The 20,799-nt window shown below is 42.3% G+C and overlaps 2 protein-coding genes across 2 annotated transcripts in view; both read left to right on the top strand.

Annotated features, from left to right (window-relative positions):
- RADX (RPA1 related single stranded DNA binding protein, X-linked) overlaps positions 1 to 7,452 on the top strand; it is a 28,599-nt gene extending 21,147 nt beyond the window's left edge. Inside the window, exons 13-15 of the mRNA XM_040614493.1 lie at positions 1,734 to 2,027; positions 3,296 to 3,478; positions 4,365 to 7,452. Coding sequence (XP_040470427.1) covers positions 1,734 to 2,027; positions 3,296 to 3,478; positions 4,365 to 4,510 — 623 coding nt within the window. The 3' untranslated portion in view covers positions 4,511 to 7,452. The remainder of the gene's footprint in view (positions 1 to 1,733; positions 2,028 to 3,295; positions 3,479 to 4,364) is intronic.
- A 456-nt stretch (positions 7,453 to 7,908) lies between these two features.
- The window catches only part of RNF128 (ring finger protein 128), a 41,542-nt gene continuing 28,651 nt past the window's right edge, over positions 7,909 to 20,799 (top strand). The window contains exon 1 of the mRNA XM_040614524.1: positions 7,909 to 8,998. Within this exon, the coding sequence (XP_040470458.1) occupies positions 8,611 to 8,998 (388 nt within the window). The 5' untranslated portion in view covers positions 7,909 to 8,610. The remainder of the gene's footprint in view (positions 8,999 to 20,799) is intronic.

Below are 20,799 nucleotides of genomic sequence, written 5' to 3' on the forward strand. Positions count from 1 at the left end.
AGTAAAAGATTGCAGTTGGTGCTGTAAGATAACATAAAACGTAACTGTAAAGCAGAAATGTATTGACTCAGATTTACTAACAAAACTTTGCAAGAAAGAAACTTTATAGTAACAGTGTAGGCTGATAACCAAATTAACTTCTGATTTTTTACATTAAAAAAATCCTGTTGTGTACTGTAATTATACAGTAGATTAAAAAAAAATCATTCTGCTAATTGAACTCAAAATAGGTTCATCTCAGTTGCTTTTTGTGGGAAATACATGGTTAAAGTTCACCATAGGCATTTGTGTATTTTTGATTGGTTTAAAGAAGAAGGTAGTCTTCGCTGCCAAGAGACCCTCTGGAGCCAGAGGAGGTCAAACATTTGCTTTATGTTTCTTCTAAAGTGTGGTCAGATTGTTAAAGATTTCGGCATCTTACTGTTTAATAATATATATATTATTTTTATTATATATAACCAGTGGTGGCTGTTGCTACTGTGCTGTCCTAACTACCCATCTCGTTATGCTAAATTAATAATGAGCATAGAAGTAAGACACACAAATTACACCAGCAGTGATAACATTGAGATAGAAAAGTAAAGTCATGACTGAAGTTTTAGAAAGGCAAAGGTGGGTTTTTTTAATCCCACTACTTACATTCTGAAACTTTTTTGTACTTTATTTGCTAATGTATAGTATTATACTATATATATACTCTTTGTGCTTGTAGAGAATGCTGTAATTCTCCAAATAAAATGGGGGGGGGGGGGGGGGGGGGGGGGGGGCGGGGAATGGGAGTGTTTCTTCATGTAGCAGCTTTCATGTGCCTCTTTACCTTATATGATGAATTCCAGTTCTGTGAGGAAAAAATACTGCAGACTGCTTTATGCAGCCCAGAGCACACTTTCAATTTAAGTTCTTGTGTCAGTTTTCTTTAAATTCACTGTCCGCTGTTGTCTAATTCAATGCAGCAGAATTCTTATTTCCCTTGTTGAATGTTCTTGCAAATGTTGTGTCAAGTTTGTCTGTGTACGTTCTGGTTTCTTCGTTTATGTACATCCTGATACTCTGTCATAGCAGTTATGACACTAAAAAGAGGTAAAGTAAAACAGCGTATGTTCACAGAGACATGTTGGGGTGGACAATATACCCAGTTCAGAAGGCTACTAGATGAGAGGAGTTGTTTCACAGGAGATGGAGGAGATACAAGGCTGTACTGGGAGTATTTTGAAATTAACTTTCTGACAAGATCAAAGGAGGGGGAGGGGATTGGCTTCAGAATTGGAAGTTTTGGTTATGTAAGTTTTTGCCACTAACAATCTGAAGTGGCACGTAATAGGAAAGAAGAGTGGAGCTATCACTGTACAGCAAGAAATTTTAAATGTAGCATGGTACTCAATGTAAGCGTATAGTTATTGTGCAAGGGATGGAAAAACTTACCTTCACTTGTACCCATATTAAACTTGTTTTCATGGTTTCTGGCTGTTCATTAAACAAGTTACGTGCTCTCCAAAAACAAGTCATGATGATGCTCTTCGTGTGGTGAATTGAGTCTTTTTACTACAAGTCTAGCCTCTAAGGTTAACAGTTTATATTCCAACTCTGTTTTAATTCATTGTGTTGTATGTTTTGAATGTTCTGCCATGTCTTTGTAGTTGAAATGTTCCAATGAAAATATTTCTGACCTAGAAGAGAAGTGATACAATTCTACGAGCGTGTAAGAAACTAAATATTTTCTGTGTTTGTAATAGATGGAGAAAGAATGAGTGACACGTTGGAAACTGAAGAGACTGGAAGAGTTTGTGATTCATGGGAGAGTGACCTGTGGGCTCAAGTGAAAGACAAGTTAATGAAATATTTGCATCACAGCACAATTTTCCCAGAAAGCATCCCACGTAAATTTGATTATGTGCACAAAGACTTACTTATGCAACAGTACAACCTTCATGAAGCAGTGCACCAGCCAAAAGAAACAGGAACAGGTGAAAATATCAATGAATTTAAAAGTGCTAGTGGCTTCGGATATTATGAAGTAACAGTTCTGGGTAAGTATTTGGTAGCTCAGCTTCTAAAAACAGTTAAATGAGCACTAAGATATTTGCGACAATAAATTGAGAATGACATGAAGGTTTGTCAGAAACTGAATGGTTTTTCTCTAATCAGTTGATTCTTGACGTTGAAAAAAAATGAGTGAGTGACATTTTAGGGTTTTGTTAGTTGTGTTTTAGGATATTTTTTTACTGGAAAGCTGTAAATATTAAAAATACCTTTAAACAAAATGACTGAGTATCTTGGTTCTAGTATCACTTTTCATATAATTGCAAATTTGTGTATAGGTTCATCTGTATCATTTGAAGAATGTGTGTAGTCCTTAAGCTACCGATTCTTACAATCAGGTCCTGTTCAGTATTCAACCAGTCTGACATAATGAGGTAAATTATTCAATTGCCCTTGATTGTCAGCTGACTTTCTTGCTGGAGAGGTATTCATTAGAAAAAAGTTTGTGTTCTTAAAGGGAAAAGGACAACTATAAATGCTTCTTTTGATCTCTATTCTCATTCAGCTGTTTTTTGAGTAGTGTTGCTCCTAAATAGTTTTTTACTATGGAAGAAAGGCAAAGGGCTGTATTTTAGCTATACTCAACTGCGCTCTGCTGCTTCTGTCAGCACAAAGCATCAGCTGATTGATCTTTATTTGTTAAAATACAAATATGCATGTTGGTGTGCATCTGTTAGCATTACTGTGGGATATCAATATGTTTGATTTTGTTTTCCCATTAAAAGGAGAAGGAAATTGCGTGGCCTAACAATGCTCACCTTAAGTTCCCATAATTTAAGTTTCCATTATTGGCTAAGGGAGATTTGCTGGAAGGTGTTTGAATATTTATAGTCATTAGAATCCTGGACTTAGAATATACAAGATGATACTAGCACGAGTTCTGCACCTCATACTGCATAGATACACTGGTTGTAAAATTAATTTCTCTGCCCTTGCAGCAGCGATAAAGTTAAAAAGTAGTGTGAAATGGCTTCCAATGTTGGTTTAATATTTTTTGAGCTGACAGCATTGTTGACCTTAAATCACAGTATGTTACAACATAATATCAATTTGAATGTACTTTTGTATAAATATATATACATATACGTTTTTAGACCTGTTATTAACTAATGGACAAAGAACAAGTAAATAAAAATTGGTGTTCAGCCTGCAATAGTTTGGCTTTAAAAAAAAAAAGAAGAAATGGTGCATGAAGTTGCTGACGGGCTGAAAATGAAGTTTTCTGTTAACTTAAACATACTTTTTTTTTTAACAGGTATAAACCACGATGTAGCTGTAGATGTTGCATTTCTTCCACTGCTTTGTACTGAAGATCCCCACTTATTTCAACTGGAAGACTTTCAAAATGATACATTATTGTCATGTATGAGCGGCATCTCTGCATGTCAGCAGAAGTCCACTAGCAGCGGAAGACTTCATGACATGTTTCCACTTTCAAGTGAGACTGCCTTTCACTGACATTTACTCATTTATAGTTTCTTGTGTTATCTTTCAATGCAAGAGTTTATACTCTATAGAAGTCGCTGTTGTTAACCTTTTCAGTGGAAGATAGTTGAATTCTGTGACCATCTTTGGTGAACAGATGAAATATTGAATTTTCACGGCAGTTTTTACTGAAGCTGTTCTCATACTCTGAAGATAGGAGTTTGTGGTTTAGATATTAAAATACTAAGTGACCTAGCTGGTATTTGTAGTTATTTGTTGATGCAAAATTATGCTGACATTGAAGTTGGTTTGTGTGGCCGAGTGTGTGAATGTTTGGCTTGATCTGCTTTGTAATGGAGTGCCATTCCTGCCAGTCGGTCCGCTCACTGGTATCGGTCACTTTGAACAGCTGCTGTAATGCAACCTACAGTGCCCATAAACTGAAGTATTTCCCTGCTATTGAATTATTTTCCTTCAGATTACACTTCTAATTACTAGCACCTCACAACTAGTATGGTGAACATTATTAACATGCATCATACTTTAAAGTGCTATATAAGCATTGTGTTTTCCTGCATGTTTATATAGAAAGACCTGACTTTATCTAAATACGTCTTTACTTCTCCTTGAATAACGCTGTCAAATCAGGGAATCACTAATGGTTAAGTAATGCATATTTCAGCTTTTCCATATCTAATTTCTGATGCTGTCATTTCTGGTGATTGAATTTACTAATAAAAGTCTACAAAAAAAAAAAATCGCAGTAGGCCAGCATTTAATAGAATGAGGTTCTTAACTGAAAGAAGGTTGACCATATACACATTACTGCATTGAAAACAGTGTCAATTAAGTTTATTTTTTCCTGTATGTACACTAAAACATCTTCTCTTAAATTCTAGATGAAACTGTAAAAGCAGCAATGGATCTAGACAGCAAACATGTTATCTGCATCTTGGACATCTGTCACTTGGGTGATGATAAAGTGGAAGTCTTTCTGAGCAAAATCTACGAGACAGTGGAACCTGATGTGATGGATCCAGTGTAATGTAATAACTTATTTTTCAAATTTATATACTTCAGAAGGAGGGAAATAAAACTGCTGTAACTTGACTACACCCTCTACACATTGCACTTTTCTAGAACTAGCAGACACAAACATAAAATTATGATTCTTAGCCACTGTATTGGTCATCCGTATAACTGAGAAGGATGATTGTTACCTTCATGTTTTGGTAGTCTTGAAGGATATTACACAAGTCTTGGTCACTTATGTTCAAGAACAATGAATAGGCAATACAAAATAAGAATTTACTTTCTCATAGGATAACAAGGAGTGTGATTGTCATCTCTCTTTCTCCATCTGTGCACATACAAACACAGGAAATATATTTATCAGGGTGAGAACTGAGAGAAGAGGCAGGCTTTCCCAATATTAAAGGCAATGTTTGCAAAAAGATTAATTGTCTGTGCTATAAATTTAGGCTGGAAACTTAAATAATTTTGAGAATTAGATCTGTTATGTTCTATAGTGATCTCTTAGTGGGAGGTACTAGGGGCAGCCTAACTGCTTCTCAGGCTTGAAGCTGTGCTGTGTTTGTAAAAGGAGTTAAATTCCATGGTGCCTTAATACTGGTGACTGGACTCAGTGATCCAAGAAGCTACCTTCAGTTCTTTTTACCTGAGCAAGGCCAACTGCTGTGGTTCTGTATATTTGCTTTTGAATATACAGTGTTGGGTAGCAAGTGTAGCACCCCAAGGCTTTAAGCATATCTTATTTATTAATCTTTTAAAACATATCTATTTTTTAAAAAGAAGCTTTTTTAGTGGAACTTGATTCTAGCTTTGCAAGAGAGTGCAAGAGAGTCTTTAAGGAGTGCTTAGCATGGCAGGAAACAGTTTGTCACATCGTTAGTGTTTTTTCCTGTTAATCACCAAAATCCTCTTTAGTAATAGCTGTTTCTGAGCACATGAAGGAGCTCAGCAGCTGTGAGGAGCTGCTACTTCCACAAGAGCAAGAGACTGTAAAGTTCTGTCAACTTGTTGCCTGTATACTAAATCGTGGCTGGCCCCTGCTGTGTTCAGAACCAAACCCCACTTTTTCCTCCTGTGCCAAAAGCCTCAAAACATGTGTACAGATGGATCCTTAGGAAATTATTCTCAAACAGGAGCTAAAACACACTGCTATTTGACAACTTGTCCATGTGAAATGCTGGCCTCAATTCAGTCCTTTGAGAAGAAATGATTGCATTATGGAAGCTTGCCAATTAAATTGTACTTTATTGACCAAAGCACACAGTTAATTTATAGGAACAGATTCATTCTTTTGTGCAAAACTTCTAGGCACATTTTAGCTGCCCGTTGGTAATCGAGGAGTATCTATTTCAACTAGTAGCTCACTCATCTGCCTGGGGGACAGTGGACTACATTAACTTCAGTTAATGGTAATTGAAGGAGAAATGTAATTGTCATTATTATAGTACAAGTTCATAGGTAACCAGATAAAAAGTAAAAGCCTTGATATTCTAAAGAAAAATATATATAAATTTTTTCAGTCTCTAGTGGTTTACAGTTTAAAAATGTATTAATGAGAAAAATTTAACTTAAATTGCACAGGAACTAAGTATCAAATGTGACTGTATTGTGTGTTTATATTTTGTACGAGTCATATAGTATTAATTCTAGAGCAATGTTTGTCAACCCATGCCTGTCAGAGTACGTTGACACAGAAGGCAAAACGAAAACGTACCGACCCAAGAAGAGCACAGCGTTGCTTGCATTATGTTACTTGTGTAATTCTGTTGCTTATGGGTATGTGAAGATTAGAGGCCATTGCTCTAGGGTGAGAGGGAATAGCACCAGCACTTCGTGTACCAAACTGAGCCCTGCTGACTGTGTCAGCCAGTATTTTTTATTTAGATATACTTCAGGTCGAAGTCTAATTTTAATGAAACCAATATTTCTAGAAGTAATTTTTAAAGTCGTTATCTTTGTACAAAAGGACTGTTGTGGCTAAAACTGGCACAGAGCACAGAGCCACTGTATTCAGTTGTTCTAGCCACTCCATCCATCCCATGCAACAGAAGCAGCAAAGGCTGTTTGTTGCATTGCACTGCTTACTACACTTTAAACATGTAGCATTAATAATTTTATTCTATGTGTTAGGGCTTCCTAACTCTAAAAGAAATTTCAGAAAGGTGTGGAATGTGTATAATACATGCTTTACAGAAGTGTTGTTTGAAATTTTTCATGGTAGAAGCTGGGAAAGAGATACTCTTGCAGAATGAAGTCCTGATGTTAGAAGTACAGGCTGTAACATAGATGTGCGCAGCTAGAAAATATTTAATGCCTGCAGTAGACTTGGAATTTCAATACTCAGGGTCATTCTGTAGAGGCACTTACCCCATCCCCATAAGTTACAGTGAACTTAATATGCCAACTTAAGTTCTGAAGTGTTGCAGTGTTAATATATGGTTCCTCCACTCTGCCCGTCTCCCTCATCCCTGCCAAACCAGCACTGTAGTGAAAGAAACTACTTGCTGTTTTATTTAACTTGGTGTTTATTGACATAGGTCTAAGACCAAAGTATTTTTAATCCTGAATCTGTAAAAACATCTTAATTTTGCCATATTAAGCCAAGATACAGCATCTTTACTCCTGCAAAATGTCGTAGGAATCATCTTTCTTGCTGCTGTTTATTGCCACTGCTGAGGGAAAAATACTATCAGAGCGTATTTCCTAGCTGTAGAATTCATATCCAGCCAAAGAACTATACTCTAAAATCTTACATTTGCGTGTTTCTTAGTCTCCAGCATTAATTTCAAATAAAATCGGAGGAAAGTAAACTGTATGTAACTAATGGTACTTTTGAGTGTATAAAACCTGCTAAGTCATAGATCTTAGAGGTAAGATCAGGTTTTAATTGGTGTGATGTAGAACTAGTGTAACACTGAAAACTGGAGAATATAAATAAATAAATTAATATGTGTACATATCTTGCATTATTTCTTCTCATTTTCTTTTCACTTCTGAAAGCTGTTTCCTTTTTCCATGAATCTTCTCCCCAGTCATGTTTAATGTTTATTCTTCTAAAGAATCTTTACAGAAGAACTAGGTCAAGCTTCCATCAAAATATATGCCACCGATTGCAGCTTCTTCTGGCTTTCAACACTGTGTGCAGCATGACTTTTGCAAGAAAACGGGAGAAAAATCTTGAGAGCTTCGTAATTTTCCCTTTATTTTCGTTACGAACTACAGAGTTCTGACATTAGTAAGATTTTCCTTTTCCTGTTCTAATGGAAGAAAACAAGAGTTGATACTAGTAATTGCTATGGGATACAACACTGACTGAATTCAGAGAAAGACTCTGTAGAGCCTACATCCTACATCCAAATGGAGATCTGTGTGATAATAATTCAAACATCTCAATGTAAATCTTGAAAGTGAGCTCAAGGGTGAAAATGGGCTGAAAGAGGTAGTTTGCTTCTGTGATCAGTTTAGGTGAGTCTACATCTCTTGCATTGGTTATAAGTCAATATTAAAACATTTCATTATAAACACCAGAACAAGCTGGACCTGACAGAGTAGATGACCGAAAGAATCCAAAAGGAGAAATGTGGGAAATTACTTGGTTATCTTAGTCTGTAAGATGGGTAAATTTTTTTTTAGCATTTCCCTCCTGCCACTTTTGACTTTCTAAACAAGGCTATTTGCTTCACAGATGGCGTTGTGAAGGAAGAACTCTGAGCTTACAACACCGAATGAAAGATGACCTGGTCCTCTGAAGTGACATTGAAGTTGAAACAGGAGCAGGGTGCTAGTCAGAGCTAGAATTTGTGCAGTAATGGGAGAGATGGAGAGGGAGAATGGTGCTGTGCGAGAAAGGACAGTTAGTTACCGATGCAGGTTAGTTGCAGGTTGTCCAGGCTGCGTTGCTAGGCGTGTCAATTGTGTTGCGTTCCAGGTTCCAGCCCCGTCTCCAGGTATGCTCACTGCTCACTGACACTTCGAGGGCTTACCAGCGTGGTGTCAGGTGTTGCTGTTGGAACTGAAATTTCAGACTCCTTGGTAGGCTTTTAGCTGACAGCAATCAGCACCAGCTGAAAATATCTGTAGGCATCTACATTTTGTGCTAATACGAGCAAGCATATGACTTCATTTTTTTTCTGCCTCATGGTGGCTTTTAGTATTCCATTCAAGACTACAGAGGCATTTTCTATGCATGCCTCTATAAGTTTACTGTATTTCAACAACACTAGCAACAGGTCTGTTTCAGAGCACTGCGTATGTGGCCTGTATGGATTACATTCTCCTCGAACTAGTGTTCGGGGGCTTGTGGGCATTCCTAAATCTGCTAATCTTCAAGCCTGTGATGAAGATACCCAGTTCACCATCACAGAAGCACCATGGATAGCACTGATTGAAAAAGGCAACTGCGAAGCTGCTGAAAAAATCAACATTGCAGCCAGGAGGGGTGCGGCGGCAGCTGTGATCTATGGTGCACTGGACAAAGGAGCCACCCTGATGCCGCGTCTTGGTGAGTATCACACCATGAGGTGCTGAAACCTTGTTATTCCTCTGAATTTTAGTCTAGGACAGCACGGCCAGGCTATGAGGGAGCAGTTGTGTTTGTGGATGATCGTTGCTTTAGTCAAGAAATTCGATGAGGGGAAAAAAACGTCACCTGTAATTTGAGTCTTGACTTTGGTGCTTAGTAAGAAGTACTATGCTGTTACATTCTGAGTTTGGAACAGTGTAGCCAAACTGGTGAGCCTCTGAGATTAGTAGCAATTTTACTTGTGCAGCACGTGATTTATTTTAGATGGTGATGCAGAGGAACCCATAGTGTCTGCTTTGAAGGCACTTGTTCAATTTTCAGGGTTAGAGGACACAAAAGAACCCACAAGTGTCTGCCGCATAGGTATATGCTTTGCAGATTGCAAGCTGGATCTTGCCTTTTTTTCTTTTTTTTTTTTTCTTTTTCCTATTGTTCCAATCCTTTCTGAATAGCAGCTGATCTCAGCCTCTTCTGGGATTTCCCAATTTCTTGATGAAAAGTTGGACAAAATCATTGTAATTGCCGGTTCAGGCCCTAATACCTATGGATCTGTTGTTAGGGAAGAACTGAGAAGCTAACTGTGATACTGTATTGCTTGGCTTTTATTGGTGTGTTCTCCTAGGTCAACCTGTCTAATAAGCGTTTTAGTACAAAGCAGTCATATATATAGCTATTCCCTTGAAATATACTTTGGTGGAACCGCTCTAGGAATCCTTTGGCTTAGGTCTTGCTTGTCTGATTTTGTGAGCAAACCGAGCAATTTTTAATCTGGAGATGAGCCAGCATTTTATGGCTCACATCCCGTGCTGGTCGGGGTTGACACTTCAGGAAGTTTCTGGCTGTGGAGCCCATGCCCGGGCAGTTCAGAGGAGCCAGCAGACACCAGCTGCTGAGCTGGCTGGCTCAGAGTCTCCATTATGCACCTGTAGGGGCATCACAGATGCTTTACAAATCTAACCATTGAGTGAGGCTCAGTTAAAAAAAAAAAAAAAATCCTGAACGAGGTATTGCGCAATAAAAGCGTTGTATGGCACTGAAAGTGCAGTGGCTTGTTCTATGCAGCCAGGTTTGACTCAACTGATGTCATAGTAGAGCTAGAGTTTGCAAATGCAGCTTAAATGTTTTACTGGAAATGTGTAGCCTACAAACCAAAGCCTTCGTTCTACCTCTGGAGCAATTTAGACTTATTGAGCAGCATGTCAAGATTCAGATTAACTTGCTTTTTTAATTTGGTTTTGGAGCGTGCCAGCTCATTCGAACCCTGGATGAATGAAGAAAGAATCATACTGGCTTTATATGGCTGCAAAATCGGTGCCAGCTGCATTTCTAGGGAGCAGGGGGGGCTGTTACCCCGGCACTCACTGGGTGGGATGGAACATTATTTAGATGTGCTGGGTGACGGTGGTGTCACAAACGCGATGGTTAGACTAGACTTCAGAAATAAGGTACTTACTTAGGATGAGCTCTGAAAGCAGACCCTAATTTTTTCAGATTATTGTTTTTTCTAAAACTAAAAAGATTTTTTTAAACCTTGAAAACAACAGATATATCACCTGAGAGTGTATTTCATAAGACACGAAGTCCCACCTTTCTGAATGTAATTTAGTTTTCTCAAAGACAAATTATGAATTTTATAAGACTATTCCCTACAGTCTTTCTATAGGACTAAGGTGGATATGACTATTTATTTGGTGGCAAAGAGGGTTTATAAATCAGTGCAGTACTCACATGTGTTAAACACAGCGAGGGCAGAATACTTCGGTGAGATGAGCTCTTCATCTGATCAGTATAGAAGCATTTTCTCTCTCTTTCCCTCAGTGCAGAGCGTGGAGCCATAAGTTCTCTAGGTAAAACAGAAGAAGCCTGGGAGAGGGGTGGTCATTGCAGCACAGCGTTTAAAGCAAAAGGGTGCTTGGAGGTGAGCTATGTTTTTTTAGAGTCCACAGGGCTGGGGAAGGAAATCCCAGATTTGGCTGGAAGCTGTGACAGTGGCATCACCCAGAAGTCTAAGGAGACTTGGCAATTAATCCTCTCTGCCATTTCGGGAGGGGACCCTGGGAGATGAAGTGTCCTTGTTGGCACAGCAGCGGGAGAAAAATCTGCCCTGCTGCTGCCAGCCGTCTGCGAGCTCCCGATTAAACAAGGAGCAGCCTCTGGGGTTATCAATTCCAACACCCTCTGTCCCCTGCGGCTGTGCAGGGCTGTAGGAATCCCATCACCTTGGTTACTTGTGAGGCCCTGGGGCTTTGGCCACAGTTTCCTGCTATCCTCCTCCCTTCTGGCTGACTTCAACATAAAATCAGTAGAGCTTTCTAGCCAACCTTATTTTTTGTTATAACAGTACAATATTACGTATTACAATATACATACCGTTCACATCCACGCAGCCTTACGGCAGTGGAACAGTTTGTTCTGAGCAAAGTCCAGGTACTTTGCTCAGAAACGGTAACTTAAAGTTGCTGGGAAGGAACAAAGAGAAAAATCTTCCCTCCTGGTGACTTCCTCATCCTCCACCCCATTTCCCTTTACCTGTCATCAGTTTTACCTGTTACTGGGTACGCACATAAGATAAAACTGATACATTAATAGCTTTTACTATGGAAAATTTTAGAGGGCAAGATGTTGGTAACTTTCCTATTCCTCTCTGATGACACAAATAACCGGTGGGGAAATGCTCCGCTTTGATCTGAAAGATTTTCTGTAGGGTTTTTTGTCTTATTTGTGTAAAGTTAGATTGATCCGATGGTACAGAGACTAAGCTTTTGCTAGAAGAAAAATGTTTCTTTTTAGTAGTTCCAGCACTTAGCTGGTTTTCTCTGGAAAGGAAATGGAATATGCATCCGTAACAATATTTTTCCAGTACCGCTCCTTGAAACTTAAATGGAAATTCCAGGAATTACCAAGTTTTTGAAACATGGCCAAATTTCAACAAGGTATTCTGGGGCTTCTTTAATACCAGACCACAGATGGTAGCAGAATAACGCTGTTCTGCAAAGTCACGAAGCAGCTGGTTTGGGCTCATGCTTTGTGATCAGTGCTGGCATGGGCCGGTGGAGGGCTCTGTCCTCTTGTCACTATGGGGTTGTTTTTTCCTATTTTCCTGTTTGTTTAAAAGACAAAATAGGAGACAGGAGATAGTATTAAAAAAAAATAAATAAGACCAGCATTATTGCTGCCATTTGGATACTAGTCAAATACAGCAGCTAAGCTAAAATATTAGGTGTGTTCTGAAAGGTTTTCTCTAAGGCCCAGTGAAAGAAGACTCTTCCCGATTAAAGCCTCCAGGACTGTGTTGCGTGCCCTGGCACAACTGTTGTACAACAGGAGCAAGCAGGTTATCTCATCTTGTCTGTACAGTAAAAAATAACTGGCAATCCTGACAATAATTGAAAAAAAAAAAAAATATTGTGGATCTGTGTTTCCTTCCAGCTTGTTTCCAGGATATTCTGTCGCCTCAAAGCCTAACTTTTGTTGTCTCAGAAGTATTTTTGAGATAGGATCTTATTCGCTGTTGGTGCAATACCTGTTGTAACCTTGTGAGCTAAATTGCCTCCGTGCATCACAAGGGAGTTTGGTTTTATCTTTTGGTTTGAAAGCTGGTATAAGATTAAAGCTAAGGGTTAAAGTAAGGAAAGCTGGTATAACTTTACTCAGATTCCCCATCTTAACTCTCTAAAATGTCATTGCTCATTTGATCTTCCGTCATTTCTGTTTTACGACACATTTTGCGCCATCTCCTCTGTTTACTGTAGAAAAAGCTGAGCTTTGAACAGCCTGTGGGACCTGCCTGTGAAAATAAATGAGCTTCCAAGGATGTTCGTGCAAAGCAAATACCGTGAACTTCCCTTTTCATGTATTCCTTGTGAAGTGACTCTGCTAACGGCAGTCCAGATGCTTGTGTGAAGGGAATGTTCTCGTAGCGTAGACTGAATTCCTCCATTTCTTGGCAAATTGTCTGAAGTGGCTTCAGGTCCTTGGTGCAGCGAGAGGTGCGGGTGAGGGAGGGAAGCGGCAGGAAGGGCGAAGCGCTCAGCCCTTCGCCAGTGGGAGCCGTCACTGCGAAGAGAGGCTGGGAGAGCTGGGGTGGGACCCTCTGGAGAAGGCTTGAGGTGTTCTCATCCATGTGTACAAATTCCTGGTGGGGCCAGGGAAGGAGTCAGACACCTCTCAGTGGTGCCCAGTGGAAGAAATAGGCACAAACAAGAAATTATGTAAGAAAAAAACTTCACTGTGGGGGTGGTTGAGCAGTGTGGCAGGCTGCCCAGAGAGGTCGTGCAGCCTCCGTCCTCTGAGATACTCAAGCCCCAGTCTGACATGGCCCTGGGCAGCTGTCTCCAGCTGCCCTGCTCAGAGCTGGCTTGGACTGCCCAGTCTCCAGAGCAGACAGCCTTTTCCTTCCAGCCATAAAAATCCTTGCGGACTGTGCTCACCTCCACAGAGCGCAGACTGCCAGAGCTGCATTCAAGTCTGGGGTCTTCCAGAGCCCCCAGAACATGAAACTAGCAAAGCACAGGACCTCACCACGCTGGCATTTAGTACTATTTCTTTAGCTTCCAAGGCAAGCAATGCGATGAGCACTGGGTTTATTGGAAGTGACTACATACTGTGACCCACTTGTTCATCCATAAACTTGGTGGCGAACATATACGGGGAGCCCAGATTCTGCTTCTGTGGAAAACCAGCAGGTGGTTTATCCCGGGACCACAGCGTGGTGCTCTCATGAGCTTCCTCAGCAAGGCTCAGGAGAGGCTTTGCAAAACTTTTAACTACCAGAACTAGAAAAAAGACGACAGTCTACTGGCTAATCCATTTCCTCTAAAGAAAGAAAGGTGGCATCCTCTGCTCAGCCTGCTGGAAACAAAGAACAAAAGAAAAAATTACATCTAATCAATCAGTCTGGCTTCTAGTTACAAGTGTGTAATATCTTATAGAACATGCACTGCTTTCCTCAGTCCCTTATCAGTGTAAACTCTCTTGCCAGTCATGCCGTTGCAGTTGAAGTTGTGTTAGTTATTGCAACCCAAAAACTGAAGAGAAAAAAGAATGTGCTGGTGGAAGCCTGATGGTCACCTGCAGGTATGGGTGCAAGGAGTCCTTGGGGCATTGCAGAGTGCACTGGTGGGGGTCAGCTCCTGGTGCCTCTTCCCACCGGCACTGCTGTGGAACACCTCGGAAGGATCGATGAAAGCCAACAGGCAAACCGTGACCTGCCTGAGCATAACTGCCCGAGCAAGGCACTGGGTGTAAATAGCTGAGGAAAATGCTCGAGACAGATTGAGCTTAAATTCTGATCTCCTGGAAGGCTCCTGTGGTTCAGGGTGTGGCTCAGGCCAAGGCTCAGAGCTTGGAGCCCAGCTGGATTTAACCATTTCATGCATCGCCTCTCGCTGTGTTTTGGGACAGTCCCTCCCAGTGATGCACAGCAGCTGTGGTGGGGACCCTTTTCTCCAGGAACTCAGTGCACTGACTGGCACCAGGGAAGAGCTGGGTTTGATTCCTTTTATAACCTGAGAGAGGATTCAAACCGATTTTCTTGCTTTCTTGAAGAGGAACCCTGAGCCTCAGGCACATGCAATGCACGTTTTGCACTCACGGCACTGCAGGAGAGCAGAGCCAGTGGCTGGCCCTACCCAGAGCAGTGCATGTGTAGAAGCAGGACAGCAGGTGCTTGAAGTTAGTTGTGTGGTGAGCTGTCTGTTTTGTTTTGTGTGTTGTTCTGTCCTCACACCTGTCCTCTATGTCCCTATAACCCCTCTGACTCCATGTGGGGAATGTTTTCCTCTTTTTTTTTTTTTTTTTTTTTTTTTTTTTTTTTTTTTCCCCCCCCTCCCATCCCTATGATTTCATTTCTGTTATCACCACCGGCTCGAGTCCTTTTGCTTCCTTGTTCCTCAAACCAGTAAGTCCCACTCTCTCAGGTGGGACTCTCCCAAGGCAGAGGCAGTTGGGACCTGGCAGGCCAAAGACAGCACGTGGTTGCTGAACCTCAGGTTTCGGCGTCTCCTGAGGGACTGGCAGGAATTGGTGGGGGTTTCTGTCCTCTCGCCAGCTACTGATGTGTAAAAACTTGTGGGAAACTCTTTGAATTTTCCAAGCTTTCAGCTCAGTTTGTCTGAAATTGGCAGTCAGTGTAGGCAAACAGGAAAGTTATCTGCAGGGAGGAGATGGGGAAGGAGGCAGGGTGAGGACAGAGAGGAAAACTATGTGACTGCGTACTTTGAAAACCAAACCAAAAATGAGCCAGCTTCAGATCTGGGAGGTGATCTAAGCAGCAAATGATCAGGGGTTCTCAGAATATACGTTTTGGACCCAAATTTCACCAAGTCTCTTTCGGCATCAGCCTTTTGTTTCTTTTAAAATATTTCCATTTACTGTCCTGTCTACTTACCTCCTAGTCCAGGTGCCTTTCTAACTAAGTATTTATACAGGGTCTTTACAGGAAAAAAAAATGGTATCTTAAACCTTACAAAATCAGCGGAAGGGCTTCCTTTGATTTCAGTGGACTCTAGACTGTGCCATTTGCACGTGGAAGTGTTGGGTCAGCAAGTGCGCAATAAGGTACTTCACCTGTTTTATAACGCATTAATTACTATCTCACTTAGAAATCCATCCTAAATATTGTAGTTATTTTAGGAGTGAGTTAGAAGATACTTTAACACGGGCCATCAATTTACATGTAGTACTCACTATTTCTAGTTAAAATCTACTGCTGCTTTCGATTCGGTTTTCTACATGTTGGTGGAGCTATAAAAGGATCACCTGTGTCAAAGTTCTGCATTACTGTGTGCATCCCCTTGAAGAGTGAAAATCTTGATGAAAAAAATCCAAAATACAAAACTGATTTGTACATAAATCATATATGTATATATATGTATCAGTATTTGCTATGAACACGGTCTGCTTCACGCTTGGAAAAGAGCTTGTGGGCTGCGGGCTGCCCTTTCCCTGCTGTTCTCCCAAGCCGTGGCCATGAGCATCTTTGCATCCATCGAGCAAAGATGCAAAAGGGGCCAAGCAAAAAACCATCTGTGGTTTAGAGTTTCTTCCACCTCAGGGAGTTGCAAGAAGCACACGCTGGAAGGTCTTGCTGAGCCTAAGCCAGCGTGCGAGGTCTCTGTCCTCTCGGGCGGCAGCAGCGCCGCCTCTAGTTCTCGGCTTTGCAGCTCAGGCCTGTCATGCTTCGAAGTCACGTGCCAAACATAAGGCTCAGAAAAAAGTTACGGCCTAAAATAATTTTGTCTAGAGCTGATCTTTGGTTTAGACATTTCCACGGCCCTCTCAGAAAGGAGCCTGCACCAGCCGCTCCTGGCCGTGAGCCGAGACGGCTGCTGGGGCTGGGTGGCCCTCGGGGAGCTCGGGCGATCCCCTAACTCCCCTGGCCACCAGCTGGGGCCAAGCACCTTCCTGGAGAGGACTTTCTCCTTCCTGTTTTTTCCGTGTGAACACTTTGCTCGAATGCCTGTTTCCCCCTCCCGGGCCCTTCCTCGGGGCTGGCTGTGCCGGGGCGGCAGGTGCCTCTTGCAGCTTGTCAGCAGCTCTTGGGGTGGGAGGAAGGAACGAGAGAGCCTGGCGAGTCTTTGGCCTGTTGAGACCATTGGCAAGGTTCCCACCGACATTACTGGGGTCACTGAAGTTTGTCACAGCTTACATCCTAATTATGCTGTAAAAGCTGGGCTTTTAGCGTTCTATGATCTTAAGAGCCCCTATTCAGAGCGTTCCTGCTCTCGGCTCGTTGTGCTGTAAACAAGGTTTTCAGGACCAGCTGGAGTCACTGCCAGGCTTTCCTTGTTGGATGCAGCGAGGGCTTTTCACAGAGGCCTGTGCAGATTTGATGGAGGTAAAGTCAGAACTTAAAATTAGGTACGTATGTACCTGGGATGAGAGAGTTCCTCGGGGATGTGCAGCTGGTTTCTGCAAGCGGCTGTGATCGGTGGCCCGGTAGTTTGTGCATCTGTACAAACAAACCCCGAAAGGGCAAACGTTTTGACTTGGACTAGTTTCTTCCTCAAAAGAGCTAAGTGTCAATGAGTTCTGCTCTTGAGGTTGTGTTCAGACTGCCAGTCATCTGATGCTCCTCAATCAGCCAACTGCATTACATGGAAAATCTCGGTCCCCAGGCTGGATGGAGATTGCCCAACACGCTGCAGGGAAGGGGAATCACTGATTCAGTCCCCTGCTTGGAAACTCCGCTGCCACTGAATCGGGACAACCACTGAATCAACAGGCCTCAGCAGCATCATGTTTCAGTTCCATGTGAAACCAAAACTACATGCTATCTGACAAATTCTGGCCTTTCTTGGTTGTTGTTTTTTGTTGTTGGTTTAGTTTTTCAGAGGGATCACAGATGCTTTGTTTGCTCAAGGCTCCATGTAGTCATCTGTGTGGAACGCTTTTATCTTTGCTTTAATTTGCTTGCATCTTCTAGATATTGCTTATTTCTGTTTATAAACCAGCTTCCTTTGAAATAAAAGATAGAAAACGTAATTTCATGAAATTGCAAGTGTCTTTGATGGGAGGAAGACTGCGTATGAACTTTGGTCAGGGTATGAGCACCCATCCCTTTCATACCTCCTGCCTCTGCTGACAGTGTTTTGCCCATATTCTTTGGGGTAGTAGAGGGCACACACACATAGCACTGCCACAACAATTGGTCCCACTGTGCCAGAAATACGGAGAAACAATGTTTGCTTCCCTGGCACCGGGGACTCTTGCACACATCTGCCTAGCCAAGGGAAAGTGTTTGGTGCCAGCGCACAGGGCCATCTGACGCACTTTTTTTTCCAGCATCCAGTGAACAGGGAGTTGCAGGCTGGAGTTTCCACGTTGTGTTAGGGCCAAACAAGCTCCCAGATTCATGGTGAAACTTAGTTGGAACTGGCAACCTCTGTGTGTCTTCCCCATCTCGTCACAAAGATCACCTCAGATTCTCCTGGAAGCTCCTAAAGCCCCGCAGGAGGGAGGTGGGGAGGTTTCCAGCCTCTACAGCTGCTCTGGCCTGAGCCAGTCTTCTTTGTAAAACGGCAAAGACCCGCAACCTCCACTCTCATACTTTAATTTTTATTTTTTTTTCAGCTAACTTAAAAACTTTAGCCCATGCCATTGCCTACTGGTAGAGCAAGTCACCAGCCCAAGCTGGTCATGGACATGAGCTAGTTTTGGGTAAGGAAATGCAATATTTATTGTCTTTAACTTGTGATTCAGGGTAATTTTTGTTCATGGATTTATTAGTTCCATGATGTTCAGTCCTGGGTTTCATTTTAGGGTGCTCCTTTTGATTGCTTTTTCCATTTTTGCAAGTGCTTCTCCTTTCCACTTCATTGTTCAGTGGAAAAGACCCAGAGGCACAGTTCAGATCCATAGGCAGTGCTTGGAGGGTTCAGTGTCAGCTCCTGTAATGCTTTGCCCTGACAGAGATTTCTTGTGTCCTTGGGAGCTTCCCTCCAAAGACAGAGATCCAGTGTGGGTACTCGAATAAGAAACAAATGCAGTTTTGAAGGACATGAAAATACAGGTGTCTCATCAGCAAGATGCCCCGAGTGATCTGGCTTGACATTAAAAAGCAATTTTAGCATAGGCTTTTTTTTTAATCTTGAAAAAATATGTTTAATTATTTACTCAAATAAGATAAAGCTCCAGATAATGGTAGGGTCCATCCCTGTGGAAGGCAGTGACAGCGTTCCCAGGATCTCTCTTTGTTCATCTCAAAGTTATGCCCTACTTTCTGAACTTCTCAGTGCCTCCACCAGTAGCCATAGGGAAAAAATGAAAAGCAAAATTATATAGCGTAAGTCTTTAAACAATAAAAATCTTATTTAAGGTTAAAAAAGTTAGATCTGCACCAGAAATGCCTTCATGCTCTACCTATTTCAGATGTAATTCTGCTTCTGATTTTGTGGGAGCCCATTAATGCTGTTTACCTTGTCATTCTCACATCTGTAGTCATTGTGGGCAACAGTGCTTTTAATTTCAGAAACTTTTTGCAAGCTCTCGCAAACAAATGTGGCAGAAGGAAGTTGGACTACTTGTTAATATGTTGTACTCCATGTCACAGCCCCTACAATATCTGGCCTCTTTCTCCAAAACAAAATGTGCTTTCTTCAAACCATAAAATCTCAGCTTTTTATGTAAAGGAAGAAAATAAAAAAAACAACCCAACCAGCAAAAAAACTCTATCAGCTTTCTTCTTGCCTGGTCCCTCCAGGATTCCCGGTCACAGTGACTAGTGGTGATTGCTGCTCAATATGCACCTTTTCTGTCGTGAATCACAGCTAACTGAGCTGAAAGCCACCAGACAGACCGTATTTTTCAAACAGGAGCGAGGGATACACTTCAGTGAGGCTGCCAGTCTGTTTATTAACTATCATTCTGGAAGAAGATTTAATGAACCAGAAGCCGGAAAGTTCTCAGGGTGAGATATGCAGCTTAAAATAGGTATATCTGGCATGCTGTTTTTTAATACAGTTTTAACTCTGCTGAGACGTCCCCCTGTGCTCGGACACTGTCCCAGCCACCTCACCCGGCTCCTTTCAGTTACCCTGGCCCAGAGGAGCCGCTAACCGTGCCGGGATGCGCAGGGACCACTGGCCTCTCGCAAGCGGCTTCCCTGCCAAGCCAGGCAAGGCTGCTGATTTCCAGGGTTTACTCGGGAGGACTAAGCACCCGTCAGCACAGGCATCCGCTTTTTTGCCCCAACACAAGCACTCGACTTCCTTAGCTTTGCTAGCCTGAGGAATTCCTCAGCCATGGCAAACAAGCCCTCTGTTTGTGCCTGCCGTTGGCTTACTCGGTTGTTTTCAAGCGCGTGGAAACATTGCCCGAGCAAGGAGTCAGAAACTTGTTACCAAAATGATGCCAGGACAGCACAACGTCCGCGATTCCATTTAGAACAATTCTGTTTCTTGGTATCACTGTCTGTGCCACGTGGTGAGAAGCTCAAGTTCGGGCTCTGTGTTCATTTTGGTGAGATTACCAAATGCGCCGTGGACATTTTGCCACCCGGCAGCAGCCTGGGCAGCATGCACGTTGCCCGACAGTTGCCGAAGAGCTGTGAAGTCGGTGGCTGCTGCCCAGAGGCAGGCTGGAGCTGGGAGCTGCTGTGCCCCGGCACAGAGTGCCGCCGTGCCCCGCGGCTCTGCTCCCGGCCAGCCGGCTGCCGCAGGAACGCCCTTGCCCTGCGTGGCTGCAACGCCTGCACCCGCGCTGTCGCTTTGTTAAAATCATGTCAGAAACCGTAACGTATGGATGTGTAAGTGACTGCGGCAAAGCCTCATACTCAAAATCCCCTGCACTACAGGAAGTTTTGTATCCCAAGGAGGTTCCAGGTTTTGGTGCAATTTTGCCTTTGTGAAAACACCACAGCTAAGCATCCCTAGAGCTTGGGAGCCGCTTGAAGCTGAGTGGTTTGGCTGCTGCCAATTGCGCAAGGCTTAGTTGTATTTTCAGAGTGTTAAGTTGTTCCCTGCACCTACATGGAACAGGTTTCAAAACCAAGTCTCTCTGGTTGCTTACAGATATACTTACTACAGCTAGAGATGTTACTCGTTGAGGTAAGTTGCCTGCTTAAATGTGGAATGAGAAAATGAGAGGTTTGTTTAGGTTAGGACAAAAGGGTTAGTAAGCTTTGTGTGTTTAGCAATATTGATCTGCAGCAAATTGCTTCACCTGCTCTTCGCTACCTGCTCTGCATGCTGCTACTTGGGCAGCAAAACCAACCTCTGCTCTCCCTGTGCTACTGAGCTACAAACACCTGTGGGTGCTGCGCTGGCAGGGGTGGACGCCCA

The sequence above is a fragment of the Falco naumanni genome, chromosome 14 (genome assembly GCF_017639655.2).
Source record: "Falco naumanni isolate bFalNau1 chromosome 14, bFalNau1.pat, whole genome shotgun sequence".
NCBI classification, from domain to species: Eukaryota; Metazoa; Chordata; class Aves; order Falconiformes; family Falconidae; genus Falco; species Falco naumanni.